The 14,457-nt window shown below is 31.0% G+C and overlaps 1 protein-coding gene across 1 annotated transcript; it reads left to right on the top strand.

Annotated features, from left to right (window-relative positions):
• Nucleotides 1-4,706: 4,706 nt before the first annotated feature.
• Nucleotides 4,707-13,694, top strand: LOC143059956 (uncharacterized). The gene is made up of 12 exons (XM_076233506.1): nucleotides 4,707-4,843; nucleotides 5,040-5,079; nucleotides 5,904-5,936; nucleotides 6,398-6,433; nucleotides 6,781-6,804; nucleotides 8,161-8,184; nucleotides 9,022-9,063; nucleotides 10,470-10,499; nucleotides 10,732-10,779; nucleotides 11,924-11,950; nucleotides 12,390-12,413; nucleotides 13,645-13,694. Exons 1-12 carry the CDS (start codon nucleotides 4,808-4,810, stop codon nucleotides 13,692-13,694), a joined length of 414 nt encoding a protein of 137 aa, XP_076089621.1. The 5' UTR covers nucleotides 4,707-4,807.
• The last annotated feature ends 763 nt before the right edge of the window (nucleotides 13,695-14,457 follow it).

Consider the following 14,457-nt stretch of genomic DNA (forward strand, 5'->3'; position numbering starts at 1 on the left):
TACAGTTTCGTATCATTATACGTATAATTGGACTGTATTTTTTGTTTTCATAAAATGAGTTGTTGACTCTCAATAATCACTTGCCATTGCCTTTTTGTTAAAAGACTTTATCAACATAAGTAGTTAACCTAATGTACATCAGCAATGCCTATGCAAAAGAGTGTATGGAATCAGAATTTTTACTATTATTTTTCTCTCGAAAACATGTTTAGAGTTTTTAAATTTTGCAAATTAGGATCTGGCAAAGATTTATGATTTCTTATAAAGCATATTTCAGATCTGATAACCATCAACTTCCAGTGCGTCGATTTTTTAAATTTAAGACTTGCTTACACACGGTAATTAGTGGAAGGATGCGGAATGACCTCCTTCATTTTTCTTTTCAAACACACCTGCCTCCTTCCCTTCTCCTTCTTCCTCTTGTCACCACATATCTTTCTCCTTCCTCTTATCACAACACATCTTCCTCCTTCCGCTTCTCGCCGCAGAACTTCCGCTTTCCTCTTTGTGCCACACAACTTTATCCTTCCTTTTGATAGGAAACATTACTCCTTTACCTTTACGCAAGAAAAGGAAGGAGTAAGAATGTCAAACGTCATAAACGGAAGGAGGAAGGTCGATCATTAAAAACGATAGAGGAAGATCAATCGGTACTAATCCTTATTGATATCAGATCAGTAACGTTTTACTATTCGTATGACTATTTTTGTTTTCAATGAACTCTTCAATAATGAATTATTTGAATAATGTTTTATTTATTTCGGGAAACACAAATAGTTTGCAAAAGAAGAGCTTTTCATTGTGTTGTACAGTTTCTTATCCTTATACGTATAATTGGACTGTATTCTTTTTTTTTTTTATAAAATGAGTTGTTGACTCTCAATAATCACATAGTCATTGCCTTTTTGTTAAAAGACGTTATCAACATAAGTAATTTTCGAAAACATGATAAGAGCTTTTAAATTTTGCAAATTAGGATCTGACAAAGATTTATGATTTCTCATAAAGCATTTTTTAGATCTGATAAGCATCAACTTCCTGTGTGTGGATTTTTAAACTTAAGACTTTTTTACACACGATAACAAGTGGAAGGATGCGGAATGAGCTCCTTCCTTTTTCTTTTAAAACACACCTTTCTCCTTCCTCTTATCACAACACATCTTCCTCCTTCCGCTTCTCGCCGCAGACCTTCCGCCTTCCTCTTGGTGCCACACAACTTAATCCTTCCTCTCTATAAAATACATTCCTCCTCCTTACCTTTTACGCCAGAAAAGGAAGGAGGAAGAATGTCAAACGTCATAAACGGAAGGAGGAAGGTCGATCATTTAAAACGATAGAGGAAGATCAATCGGTACTAATACTTATTGATAGCAGGTCAGTAACATTTTACTACTCTTATGACTACCATTGTTTCCATTAATAATGAATTATTTGAATGAATGTTTTATTTATTTCGGGAAACACAAATAGTTTGCAGTATGAGAGGTTTTCATTGTGATGTATACATTTTCGTATCCTTATTCGTATAATTGGACTGTATTTTTTTTTATAAAATGAGTTGTTGACTATTAATTATCACATAGTTATTGCCTTTTTGTTAAAAGACGTTATCAACATAAGTAATTAACCTAATGTACATCAGCAATGCATATGCAAAAGAGTATATGGAATCAGAGTTTCTACTTTTATTTTTTTCTCTCGAAAACATGATTAGAGTTTTAAAATCTTGAAAATTTGGATCTTACAAAGATTGATGATTTCATATAAAGCATTTTTTTTTCTTATATGCATCAACTTCCTGTTTGCCGATATTTTCAAATTGAAAACTTTTTTACACACGGTGAAAATGATATGAAAAGGTCCTTTGGGCCAAAAGGCCCAGGTTAACTTTTGTATTGACTTTGAAAGATAGGAGTAGTCTGTCCGTTTATACCTTAGTTTGGACATAGTTTAAAAGAAACAAGTTGTTTACCCACCTTGCCCTGTTGACACAAAACGTAAGTTTAAACAGTCGAATGCCTACCCCTTTATCTTCCAGATTCTTAAAATGCCTTACGACAAGACTTTTTTAAATTTGAAAATTTTACATATTTTACATGAAGCATTTATGGAAAGATTGGAACGTGTTCTTAATCTTTCATAAGGCATCGGCCTCCCTAACAACAAGACAGGTTAGCTACTAAATTTATGTTTTAACACTGAAATATAGTTCCCTTTAGTTCTGATGTATGTATTGACTGTGAAAAAATGGATACATTTTTGAGCAGTTCATTCAAGAATGTATGTCGTTAAAATATTTTGATGTGCAGGCTTTTTTTATTCATTTTGATTAGATTATTGAGATTTGATACAATACTAGTATGATTGACAACTGTCATCCTCAAAGAACAATTAGAGACAAGATGGACCTCTAATTACAATGCCCCACCTTCTAAACTGCCAATTAAATTGACAACATTACTTTTCAACTTCAGTCTTACATAATTATACAGACTCTTCAATATACATCTAATTCTTAATACACAAGTATTTGACCTCATAATTGAATACACAAATGTGTATATTAGATGTTCGATATATAACGAGGATTTATCTATTGCCTATTACTTTTGATCTATACTACATAAAGTGATTCTATAAATTATGTCTGGAAGATAAATGATTGATTAAGGATTAAAAATATCTTTAAAAAATATAAATACAAATATGATTATTTAGATATATTGGTTGATTGTTGGTTGTTTTACGCCGCATTAGCACAAAGCAACCAACAATCAATCTATCAATTTAAATAATCATATTTATATTTATATTTGTTAAAGATCTTGTTAATCTTTAATTATTTAAAAGGTCTTCAAGTAAGGCTTATACTTTACCTAATAAATTTCCAATAATCATCTGTAATTAATCAACAATTTAGGATAGTTCACTTATTTTTTTTTCATCAGTAATTGGCTTGAAACAGATAGTAAAATTTTAAAACTCTTAAATATAACAAACCTTTTTTTCAGTTTATTTCCCATCAAACATTTTTTTAGTCAAATATCTATTCACAAACTTAGGCATTTGAATATTTATTAGAAGTGAATATATATTTTTGCAATCAAGAAAGAATCCACATTTCAATATAACAAGTTTTTTAGTGTGTTTGCTTTTCCAATGCCCTGTGCTGAAAAATACCCTAAACATAGATTAAAAGGCTCTCTACAACTTTTAATCTTCACTGTCATATCACCTATGTTTCAATGCCCCCAAAAAATGAAAACTTATTTACACCATTTTTGTTGGCACTTTAAAGTTCTTAGCTACAAGTTTATCTGTTGGTCTTTAAAATGTCTTACAAGGATAGTTGGTAAAATTTACTGTTGAATTTTTGATTTGCATTTTTTTTAAAACATGTTCAAAACAGGGAACATTTTTTTCTTAAGGTATCAACTGCAGTTTAAATAAAATTGTGCAAATTAAGAGTTGAATCGCGCTCGTTTTATCTTTATACTGGGAAAGCACTATTCTTTTTAAAGCAATTGTCAGAAATAGTGCGTTATTAAAGTTCTTGTTTGTACATGCCATACCGATATGAAATTATTCAAACTACTCTTCCAATCTTTCCAGGAGTGATTTCCATCATTTTGATGTAGATCTGATATGCATCAACTTCCTGTTAGCCGATATTTTAAAACTCAACCACTGTATCCACAAGGACAATTTTACATAAATATCTTCTTGGTTTCCTTGAACGCGAATGATTGTTTCATATTTGGTTTGGGGTTTGGTGATTTTTGGACATGAAAGGAAATTCTTTGTCAATATTTTATTGACTTCTTTGAAAGGAAATTGCTTACAATTGCGTAAGAACAACTTATGCAGTGATGCACGACGATATATTGTCTTGGTATTGTTGTCACATGTTCTCAAAAATAAATACACTACCAGGAATTTGCATTGCGTTTACATGTACTTTTAATGCCACTAAATATACAGTACTGGTAAAAATATTATCATTCAGTACATATAGCTTTTCAGTACAAATAATCATGTGCATATGTTCAATATAATGCTTGGAAATATTTTTTTCGTTACTAAGAACTTCATTCAATTTGCAGTATTGAAAGTTGCAGTCATTTTTAAGTATTAAAAATTTCAGTCATTTATCAGTACTGAAATTGTCTGTCATTTTTTAGAATTGAAAATTTCTCTCATTTTCAGTACCAACATTTTTTGTCATTTTTCAGTACTAAAAACCTTTTTTGTCATTTTTCAGTACTTCGATAAAAACTGTCAAATAGTTTTCAAGAATAAGTCAAAAGTATGTGAAACGGAAAAAATACTTTATCGTGACACTATCCGTAAATCGTGCGTCCGGAGGTGTAGATTATGGTGACGAGAAGTACTCTGACAGAAGTTTGACAACTAAACTTTTTGTCTTTGATTCTGACAAACATATTCCTAGACATATGAATCAATGACATTTAACAGGCAAAGCAAACAAATGCTTTATTGTGGTTTTAATCTTGCTGACGACAACTTCAAAAACCCTAACATTGTGATGAAAACTATGAACTGAGAACTGTCAACAGATTAAGGAAACTGCAAATTTTAAGTAAAGAATTACGACTTAAAACAAGGAAGTTTACATTGCATGGTGATCATGAATTTGAATATGGTGTTCGAATGAAGGGCATGTTTATTTCAATACATACCGTTTCACTTAAGCAAATATAAGTTGAGTGTCTGATACAATATTTATTTTTGTAAACCTAATCGTATCCTAAATATTCAATCAAACTACACTTCCTTTTTTCAGAACATGGAATCTTGGATTAAAGCACAATTTGAAGAGTCGGTAGGTATATTTATAAAGAACTAGACCTGTTATTACTAATTACATAGACATTATCTATATGAATTGAGTAACACTGTTATTAATTAAAGTGAACATTATTTGGCTATTCACGTCAATATAATAATTAAGTGTGGAATTAGTATTCCTATATGAATTGTTGTTTTATTTGTAACTAATTCTATTTGGTTTTTTTCAGAGCCAAGATCTGAAGAATGAAATAAGAGAACAACATATAGGTAGGATTGTTTTCATTGTTGTAACATATGCTTGATCTGGAGAAAATCCCGTTTATCTGGACAAAACGATCTGAAATTGGTTTCTATAGGGACGATTTCGATGATTAATTTTAGTGTTAATATATTTTAATAATTGAATGCAGGTTAAGTAATGTACACAAATTGGCATTTACATACTATTACAAGTTTCATTACTATTACTTCGTGACTCCCGTCACAATATAAAAACTACACCATAAGAAGGAGAGTGCACAAAATTTCAAATATTTTATGTGTCTGTCAACATTGCCATGTTTGTGCACTGAATATACAAGGTCCTTTTTATAACCAACATATGCCAAATGAAAAAAAAAAGGCCCTACAACGTAGATAGTACCACTTACATAGTAAGATTAGTCTTTAAAATTAAAAGTTTAATAATTCAACTTTTTTCAAATCCTAATATTTCTAGAACTTCATATAACAGCTTAAACGCGACTTATGATTGATCTGTTCATCCATCCACCTTTTAACATTTCTGATCGAAGAAATCATTTCTATTTTCTTATTCAAATTTGTTGTCAAAACTTCTTGTGGCATCATACAGACCGAAACGAAAAGAGCTGATATTTCGGTATTAATATTAAGAAATACAGTTGTATGGTGTTATTGATTTTGGCGAATTTTTCAAAAAAAATAAGTTACTTATGTCATTTATCTAAATAAGTTGTGTAAAATATTGAATGTTGCATGGTCTCGTATATAATTGCCTTTTTGATTCATCTTGTTACATGGAATGGGTAAAAACCTAAGAGTACAAGTAAGACCTTCCATATTTTTTTCAGCAACAGTTACAGACCTGAAAATGTTTGTTGAAAGTAAGTTAATTAACATTTAATAATTCTAGAACCAGAGTAATATTGTATGACCTTGATGAAGTTTTAAAAATTATTTTTCTTGCCTTTTATCCAAAACAACAAATATGTAATGTATCTACCAAGAGCTTGAAGATTTAATGACAACAATATAAAGAAATCTAAATGAGAAATATCATAATACTTTCAATTTTAAATGTTTATGAATTGATCGCCACTGAGTAAAACAAATGTTAAATGAGTAAAGTGAAAAATACTATTTTACAATACTTCGGGACACTGAACTAAAACCGATCTAGTTTATACCATTATTTACAATGAGTAAACTTTTAGTATATTTCAAACGAAACCAAAACAAGCAAAATTAAGCTGATTGCATGATTTGTCAAATCCTTACAAATAGATAATTAAAGTTTTAAAAGACTAGACGGGATGTAATGCATATTTAAACTTGCTTATTCTAGGAAAACTAACCAAACAGAAGGAAGCAGAAGAAAGAGGTAACAACTAGTTTTTAATAATCTGTAGTCGTATATGTTTTCAAATCAAGACTTATATATAATTCTCGCAATTGAAAAAAATACGTAAATTAATGATGATAAAGAAAAATATTTTTAACAAGTACAATATCGATCTTACCAGAGGAATAATTCAACTCCTCTATTATAGATGAATTATCAATGCATAAATACATAAAAGAAAGGGAATATGTCAAGAACTGTTAATAAATACCAATTTATTAGATTCAGATTCATTGTCCTACAAGTTCATAGTTTCTGTGTACAAATTACCAGAAGTTTTGGAACATACTGTAGCATATTTATACACTCCTTTTTTTCTTTTTCAGAACATAAAGAGGAGGAGATTTCAGGTAGGAAATTTCAAACAAAATGTAAAATAGCTAATGTATCTTCTTTCATACAACAACTAATTTTACAGAGAAATAATATCTGCAAATAAAGGAGTATGTCGCATAACTGTTATGTGGACTTAATTTAAAAAAAAGGAATATAAGTAGGACTCTGGTGTTAAAGAAAAGGCAAAATAATTGCCTTCAATATATCCAAAAGTTAATTGACATTATTCTGTACGTCCTGCAGTCTGTAACGTTATGAAACGCTTTAAGTATTCAAACATGCTAATTTGATATAACTTTTTGTCTTCCTAACGTATCTGATGTGTTTCTCTCTGTGTTAGTTTGTTACTCGGATTTATTTTAACTTAATGGAAATATGACTCTTGAACAGCTGTATTCTTCCGTTGCATTTAATTTGTAGTTTTACAAGGTTTTTACCTGCAACAGAGTTAAGCACACTTATGTTCATACAAAAGATTTTAAAATCTGACGTGACTAATAACATTGCAAAAAATGAATAAAATTTAACAATTTAAATAATGATCATGCATATCAAATCATTCATTTTCAAGTATTTGACATTCTAAGCGGTAACCTTTTCTTGTACCTTGAAATGGCAAATTTTTCATTTTTAATACCGTACTTTGTCTTTCATATTACTGCTATTATTTATTCTTTCGTATTGAACCGTAACCATTTGTAACAATTAATGTCGGTAACAAAGAGTATACTTAATGCATAAAATGCAAAAAAAAATTACAGTGAGCCCAACGAAACTTTCATCTTCTAAGAGTTGATATTCGAGGAGAATGACTTTTCTGGTACCTTCAAATGGCATTGTTTCCATGAGTTATTCCGTACTGTAGGCCTTATATAACTACTGTAATTAGCTATGTCATATTTAACTGTAAACGTTTCATGTCGTAAACAATTAATATAGTAAATGCAAAATTATTCATTGGAAGATGGAGAAGTGAAGACATCAGAGAATATGGATGGTAAGGACTTTAGAAGTCAAGTAGTTATTGCTTCCATTTTATCATCATTGGCATCGGTGATGTTTTGATTTTTAACTTTTACCAAGTTGAAAAGTAAAATGACAAGCACGCCAATGTGTTAAATAATGGCGAAATCAGAGAAAGAATTTAATTCATTTGTTATAGACATCTGATTCTTTTTTTGTATCAATGCCTAAAGGCAAAGGATAAGGGGAATCTGTCGTGAACTGTTGATACATTGTTTCATGTACCAATTTATTTACATCAGATAAAAGTGTACAAAGAGTGATATGGTTTCATTGTACAAATTTGTCGGAGTTTTTGAACATAATGGTTGAGCAATACTAAGTAATATAATTTTCTTTTTTTTCAGAAAATGAAGAGCCGGAACTGCAAGGTAAGAAATGTTAACAAAAATGTGAGGTAGTAAATGTATCTTCATTTACAATATTCCAATACTTAGATGAAGAATAATATAAAGAATAATACTTGCGACTATAGGAGTATGTATGATAAGGGTGGTTTTGGACATAGCTAAAATGGATAATTATAATATTAGTCTTTTAAGTAAAAGCAAAATTATTACCTTTGAAACTTCCAAAAGAAATAAGTAAACTGATTCGGTATAGATGTATATCAATTAAGATGGGAAATTAAATTGGTTGTCAAATTTCATTATTTATTGCCTCACATCTCATTGATAATTAACAGTTACATTTGAACATCAGTAGTCCACATATGGTCAAGAAAACATGAAAAACAATATGAATGAATCAACAGTCATAAAATTCAAATTTCAAATTTCCATGCACTATTCAAGGTTTTTTCATTTTTATACTTCAGATTGTAAAAATGAGGCGACCACTTTTATTGAATAACATTTAATGCTGTTTTAAATACAATATGACATTTTAAGATGAGCCACCTATAACATAAGATATACAATTGGTAACAGCTTTACATAGTTTTAATTGCTACTTTATTTCTGATTAGCATTATAATTTTCATATATTAGTGGTTAGGGTTAGTTTGATTTCCTATGTTTCTCGATATCTATATCATCTCAAAACTAACAAAAGTGGTCGTCTATGTCTTGATTGCAATTTGCATGTTTACTAGCCGACTCTTTGTATTTGATTTTCTTTGTGTTGAGGGTTCATTGGTGGCTTTGGACAGTTTTGTGCTTTTTTGTCTTTGACACATTCTCCCATTTTATTAACTGAAATACTTTCAGATGTTGCAGAAAATGAGAGTCGGCTGATGCATTACATGCTAAGTAAGTAGATTAAAACATGTAAATAAATGCAAACTATTACTTTCCTTTTTTGATCAGCAGATCGAAGCTTTGTTTTTAGGATACGATTGCTTTCAAGCAATCTGTAGACTTATACCGGTGGCTCAGAGCAATGCCCTCATGTCAATCGTTTTATTCTAAATATTAAAGAAAATCTCAGATTCTTATGATTGTCTTGCTTTAAAAGTTAAAAACAAACAAAGGGATTCAACTTAAACAATTTTCCTTTAATATTCTTTTCATAATCTTCATGTTTGATAATTCCCTTGGCTTATATGCGTGTTTTTAACAACACGGAAAATCAGAATTAAGCAGTATATTTAGTGTTTTTATAAAAGAAACACGTCAGAGGAAATTCCCAATTTTGATAAAATGCGAGAGTTCTCTGAATTCCGATAAATCTATTTCTGTCATAAAAGAACTGAAGTGGAGTTTTTCTTATATGTTACCGTTATGAAACTGATATTTGCGATTGAACTTCCATAAAGAAATAGAGAACCATCTAGGTCGTTTAATAAACATTTTTATATACTTTCTTGCTCAAGGGTTTGTTTTTGAAATTATGCGCATTCCTATAGATTTCTTGACATCAAGGGGTTTAAGATTGAATGGTTCCGCTGGATTCCCCACTCAATTAATTAATTTATAACTCATGGGATCTTTTCTATGTATGTCTGCTATTGAGGGTTATTGTTGTTGCATATCTTAAATCAAATGCATCATTTAAATTAAAATATTTGTAGTCATCATCGGAAATTGAATATTTAAAAAGTTAGGAATGGGGTTCCTCCTAGAAATAACGTAGGAAAATAGGTGATAAGATACGAAGTTGAATACTTTCTCTCACTCAGAGTCTCAGTGACTGCTGTGGAAAGTAAACTTCAACCCCGAGAATTGATAGTACAAAAATAAAACACAATAGGCCTAATTACATTGTCCTTACACTTTTATCCGGGATTGGCTATTTTGTAACTATTTTACATGTGCAGTTGAATTAGTTTTGAAAATAATATTATCCAGCTAAATGTATACATGTGTCAATGAAACAACGGCAATCGTATTCCTCAGAGCAATCTTCTCTTTGATTAACTACATTAGTATCGAACCAACACATCGGGAAATGCATGTGGGAAACCCTGCCTACTTAAGCTATCAAAAATCCTAAATAGTAGAAACAAATCCACCAAATGTAACCTATCAATTATGTTAGATAAACTTCTTTTTTATACACTTCTAAATAATGTATGTTATTCTTTTATTTTTCTGCCTAACATACACTGTTACACTTGAACTTTCTTAATTTTATCTGAATAAAAGTATACTTTACTTGTGTCCTGTATGTTGTACTCCTTCGTTACATGTAACATCCACATTTTTTTACATTTTAGGCCAATTTGCACCAGCAAGTTCTATTCCAGGTAAGTTTTATTCAGATTGTATTCAAAGCTCATGCACGTTTTCAATCTATGACTTAAGAGTGTAAAAACTGAAGCAACCACATTATTTAAATAACACTTAATGCGGCCTAAAATACATTATACAATTTTAATATGAGCCACCTGTAACATATGGTATCTAATTGGAAACAACGTTACACATTGTTCGATTGCTACTTTTTCTGTATTAAACTTTCTTATATTCATATTTCAGAGTTTGAGTCAATAGCTTCCGGCTCCGGACTACAGAAAAGAAAAGGTAGTAAGTGTATCCATATATCGTAACAGATACGGAACTGCATAGTGCAGAAAATCTCTCGGTGGAAAAGAGGAATGAATAAGGAAGTTTTGAATCGTAATGCAAAAATCTTTTGTGGTAACGTTAAAAATAACAATTATGGGAAATATTTCAAAGGTCATTTTTTTTAGAACAGAATACGTTACCTGATACAAATATATCTTCCTGAAAATAACTAAAAAAAAATCGTGTCTTCGTTTGTTTTTTTTCGTTTTATACATTACATCGGACATCTGCAATGTTCTATATTTCAAGTCACGTTAAACACCAGACATCTGGTAAGTCTTTTATTTAGATTGTTTTAAAGGATTAAATTAAAGTTTGATGTTAACAAAACAGCAAAAATCGCAAAACAGCAAAAAATTGTAAAGATGTATTAGAAGATAATTTGAATAAAGTTTACCTGTTGTCTGACTTCCATGCATACCCATTTATGTCTAGACCTCGTGATTGATTGTCAACAGAGTGGATAATTGCACATGAATGCATCGAAAAACTGATGCCTGAACTTTTATACTTTTTACGTGCTTTCTAAATTTTTGACTTCGGAATGTAAAAATGCGGCGAACATATAATATGATTACATTAAATGCTGTCTAAAATACACAATGCAATTTTCATATGAACCGCCTATAACATATCGTATCAAATTGGTTATAACTTTGTAAAATTTTGATTGTTACTTTTTCTATGATAAAGCATTCTATTTTATTTAAATTATAGTGTCAGATCTCCCAACTACAGCCTCCAAAGTACCGAAAAGAAAAAGTAGTAAGTTTATCCATATCGCGTTATTAACACATATGCAACTGTAATGTACATATATTCCATTGCTAGTAAATATGAATGAACAAGGCAGTATTGAGTGTGAATGCCGATTTGCATGGCTGTATGCTTAATTCAAATTGGAATTTATGGGAAAATATTCAACCAATATATACATGTTACTAAATAACTGAGAAAAATAATAATGTTTAAGTTGAGACTATGTTAACTGATACACATATACTTTCTTAATGAACCATGTATCAATCTATATAATTTCCTAGTTTTCGGAATCCTTTGTTTCATTTATTTTATCTGACATGCAAGTTCTTGTATATTTTAGGCCAAGGTGAACGACAGCAAACAACGGGTGAGTTGTTTTTTTTTCCAACGGACACGAATGCTCAAATTAAAGTGTAATTTTAAAGAAGTAGCAAAACTTGACATAACTAATCTATCAGAATCATTTGTTATGATGTTTATACACATCAGTCGATCAATTTAAGATTCATATGGAAGTATGTTTTTAATTTTAATGTAATTTGACATTGGTGTGTGCTAAGAGTAGGTATAAGATTGATTGCAGAATATTCAACGCGGAGTAAATATAAGATTGATCGCAGAATATTATACGCGGAGGCGTGTTACCAAAATACTGATAAAATATGACTTTTTGAATGAAGAGGCTACATAAAGTGGTACACATAAACTTTCGGGATGTAATATGTATCAATTTAAATAATTTCCTTGTGTTCGGAATTTCAGGTTTGATTTACTATATCTGACATCCAAATTATTGTACATTACAGATAAAGATGAAATACAGCCATCTGGTAAGTTTTCCCTGATAGTATTTAAAGCTGTATTTACATAATTACATAGTAATTACAAAAAAGTACCAATCATTGACAGTACAATTCCATCAACATTATTGTTAATGATGTATATACAGATCAATAGATCAATTCAAACATGGAATATTGATTTTAATGCATTTTGAAATTGCTGTGTGCTAAATACAAGTGTAAATGCTCTTTTGTTCCGACGTTGGAAAGTTCCGGTCGAAAAGTTCTTCCTCTGGTTTAAAAGTTCCACCGGAACAGAGTGACTAGTTGCAAAGTTCCAACGGAACATATCAACAAGTTAGAAAGTTCCTTTTTTCCAAACTAGTCAAAACCGGAACTAACAAACTAACCCAAAAGTTCCAACGGAACTTATCAACCAGGCAGAAATTTCCATTTGGATAATTGATGCCAAGTAAAAGCGCAACATATCATATTTGAACCTTTCAAAGGGAAACCAAGATACTGATGACAAAAGTCAAAAGAAAATTATCAACTAGTGACAAAGTTCCACTTTGGCAAATACGTCAAAACTGGAACTAACAAACTGGCCCAAAAGTTCCAACGGAACTTATCAACCAGTCACAAAGTTCCATTTGGAGAGTTGATGCAAAGACCCACATGAGGAGGGGATATTCTTCCCTCTCTTGAGGATACTATGAATACTAAATTTGCATGATAATGCAACTTATTCCGTTTTATGTGAGCTTTGAAATACTACTTAAATTTTGCTGGGGAAGTTTGTTCTTCCCCCTCAGTACATCAAAATTTAAATACATTTTCATGCGTTGGGTATTCCTGTTAATTAATGATTTGCTCTTATATCTGCTGATACTCATTCTTCCCCCTTTCTACAAAAAGGACGAAATATGGTATATTTGGAACGATGAACCAGTTGTTCTGTTCCACCAGATCTTTTCAACTAGCTACATTGTTCAGGGACTTTTCAACTAGCTACTTTTTTTCTGGAACTTTTTGACTGCACTCGGAATAAAACAACTAGTTGGAAAGTTCCATCGGAATGAAATAACAAGTTTAAAAGTTCCGCCAGAACAAAGTAACTGACGGAACATACTGGCTGTTACTAACTGTAAAAATATGATTTACAGGAGAATATTCCACCGTTATACGCGTGTTACTAAACTACTGAAAAACTTTCCTTGTGTTCGGATTTTTTTGTGTAATCCATTGCATCTGACATCTGCATTGTTGTATATTTCAGGTAAAGTTGAACTACATGCATTAAGAATTTTATTTTTCAGATGGTATTAAAAGGTCAGATCAAGGTGTGTTAACAAAACAGCAAACAATTATAGTTCCATTCTATCAACATAAAAAAAAGTATGCTGTCTTAAATTCAACAGTCGATTTTCATATGAGCACTGGGTCGCTGCCTCTGCTGGTGGACTATTAGTCTCCGAGGGTATCACTAGCCCAGTAACCAGTACTTCGGTACTGGCATGAAAATACGGATTTTTTTGTGTTATTAGAATTTGCTGTTACAAAATTATAGAAATTATAATAAATTAAGGAATGTATCTCCCTCATGCAAAGCTCTGATTCCTTTCACGGATTTGGCTATACTTTTTGAACCTTTTGGATAACAGCTCTTCATCTTCTATATAAGCTTTGGATTTCAAATATTTTGGTCAGGAGCATCACTGAAGAGACATGTATTGTCGAAATGCGTATCTGGTGCAAGAAAATTGGTACCGTTAATTGTATAACTACCACTAAGTCGATCCTCTGCTGGTGGACTATTGATCTCCGAGGGTATCACTAGCCCAGTAACCAGTACTTCGGTACTGGCATGAAAATACGGATTTGTTGTGTTATTAGAATTTGCTGTTACAAAATTATAGAAATTATTACAAAATTAAGGAATGTATCTCCCTCATGCAAAGCTCTGATTCCTTTCAGGGATTTGGCCGACTTTTTGGACCTTTTGGATTATAGCTCTTCTTCTTTTATATAAGCTTTGGATTTCAAATATTTTGGCCACGAGCATCACTGAAGAGACATGTATTGTCGAAAT

The sequence above is a fragment of the Mytilus galloprovincialis genome, unplaced genomic scaffold (genome assembly GCF_965363235.1).
Source record: "Mytilus galloprovincialis unplaced genomic scaffold, xbMytGall1.hap1.1 HAP1_SCAFFOLD_46, whole genome shotgun sequence".
Classification (NCBI taxonomy): domain Eukaryota; kingdom Metazoa; phylum Mollusca; class Bivalvia; order Mytilida; family Mytilidae; genus Mytilus; species Mytilus galloprovincialis.

Excerpts from the sequence above, each read along its gene's own strand:
- LOC143059956 (XM_076233506.1), top strand. The coding sequence starts at position 4,808 with ATGGAATCTTGGATTAAAGCACAATTTGAAGAGTCG. Across the intron at positions 6,805-8,160 it reads TAAAGAGGAGGAGATTTCAG|AAAATGAAGAGCCGGAACTG; the intron begins GTAGGAAATTTC and ends CTTTTTTTTCAG. Across the intron at positions 12,414-13,644 it reads AGATGAAATACAGCCATCTG|GTAAAGTTGAACTACATGCA; the intron begins GTAAGTTTTCCC and ends TGTATATTTCAG.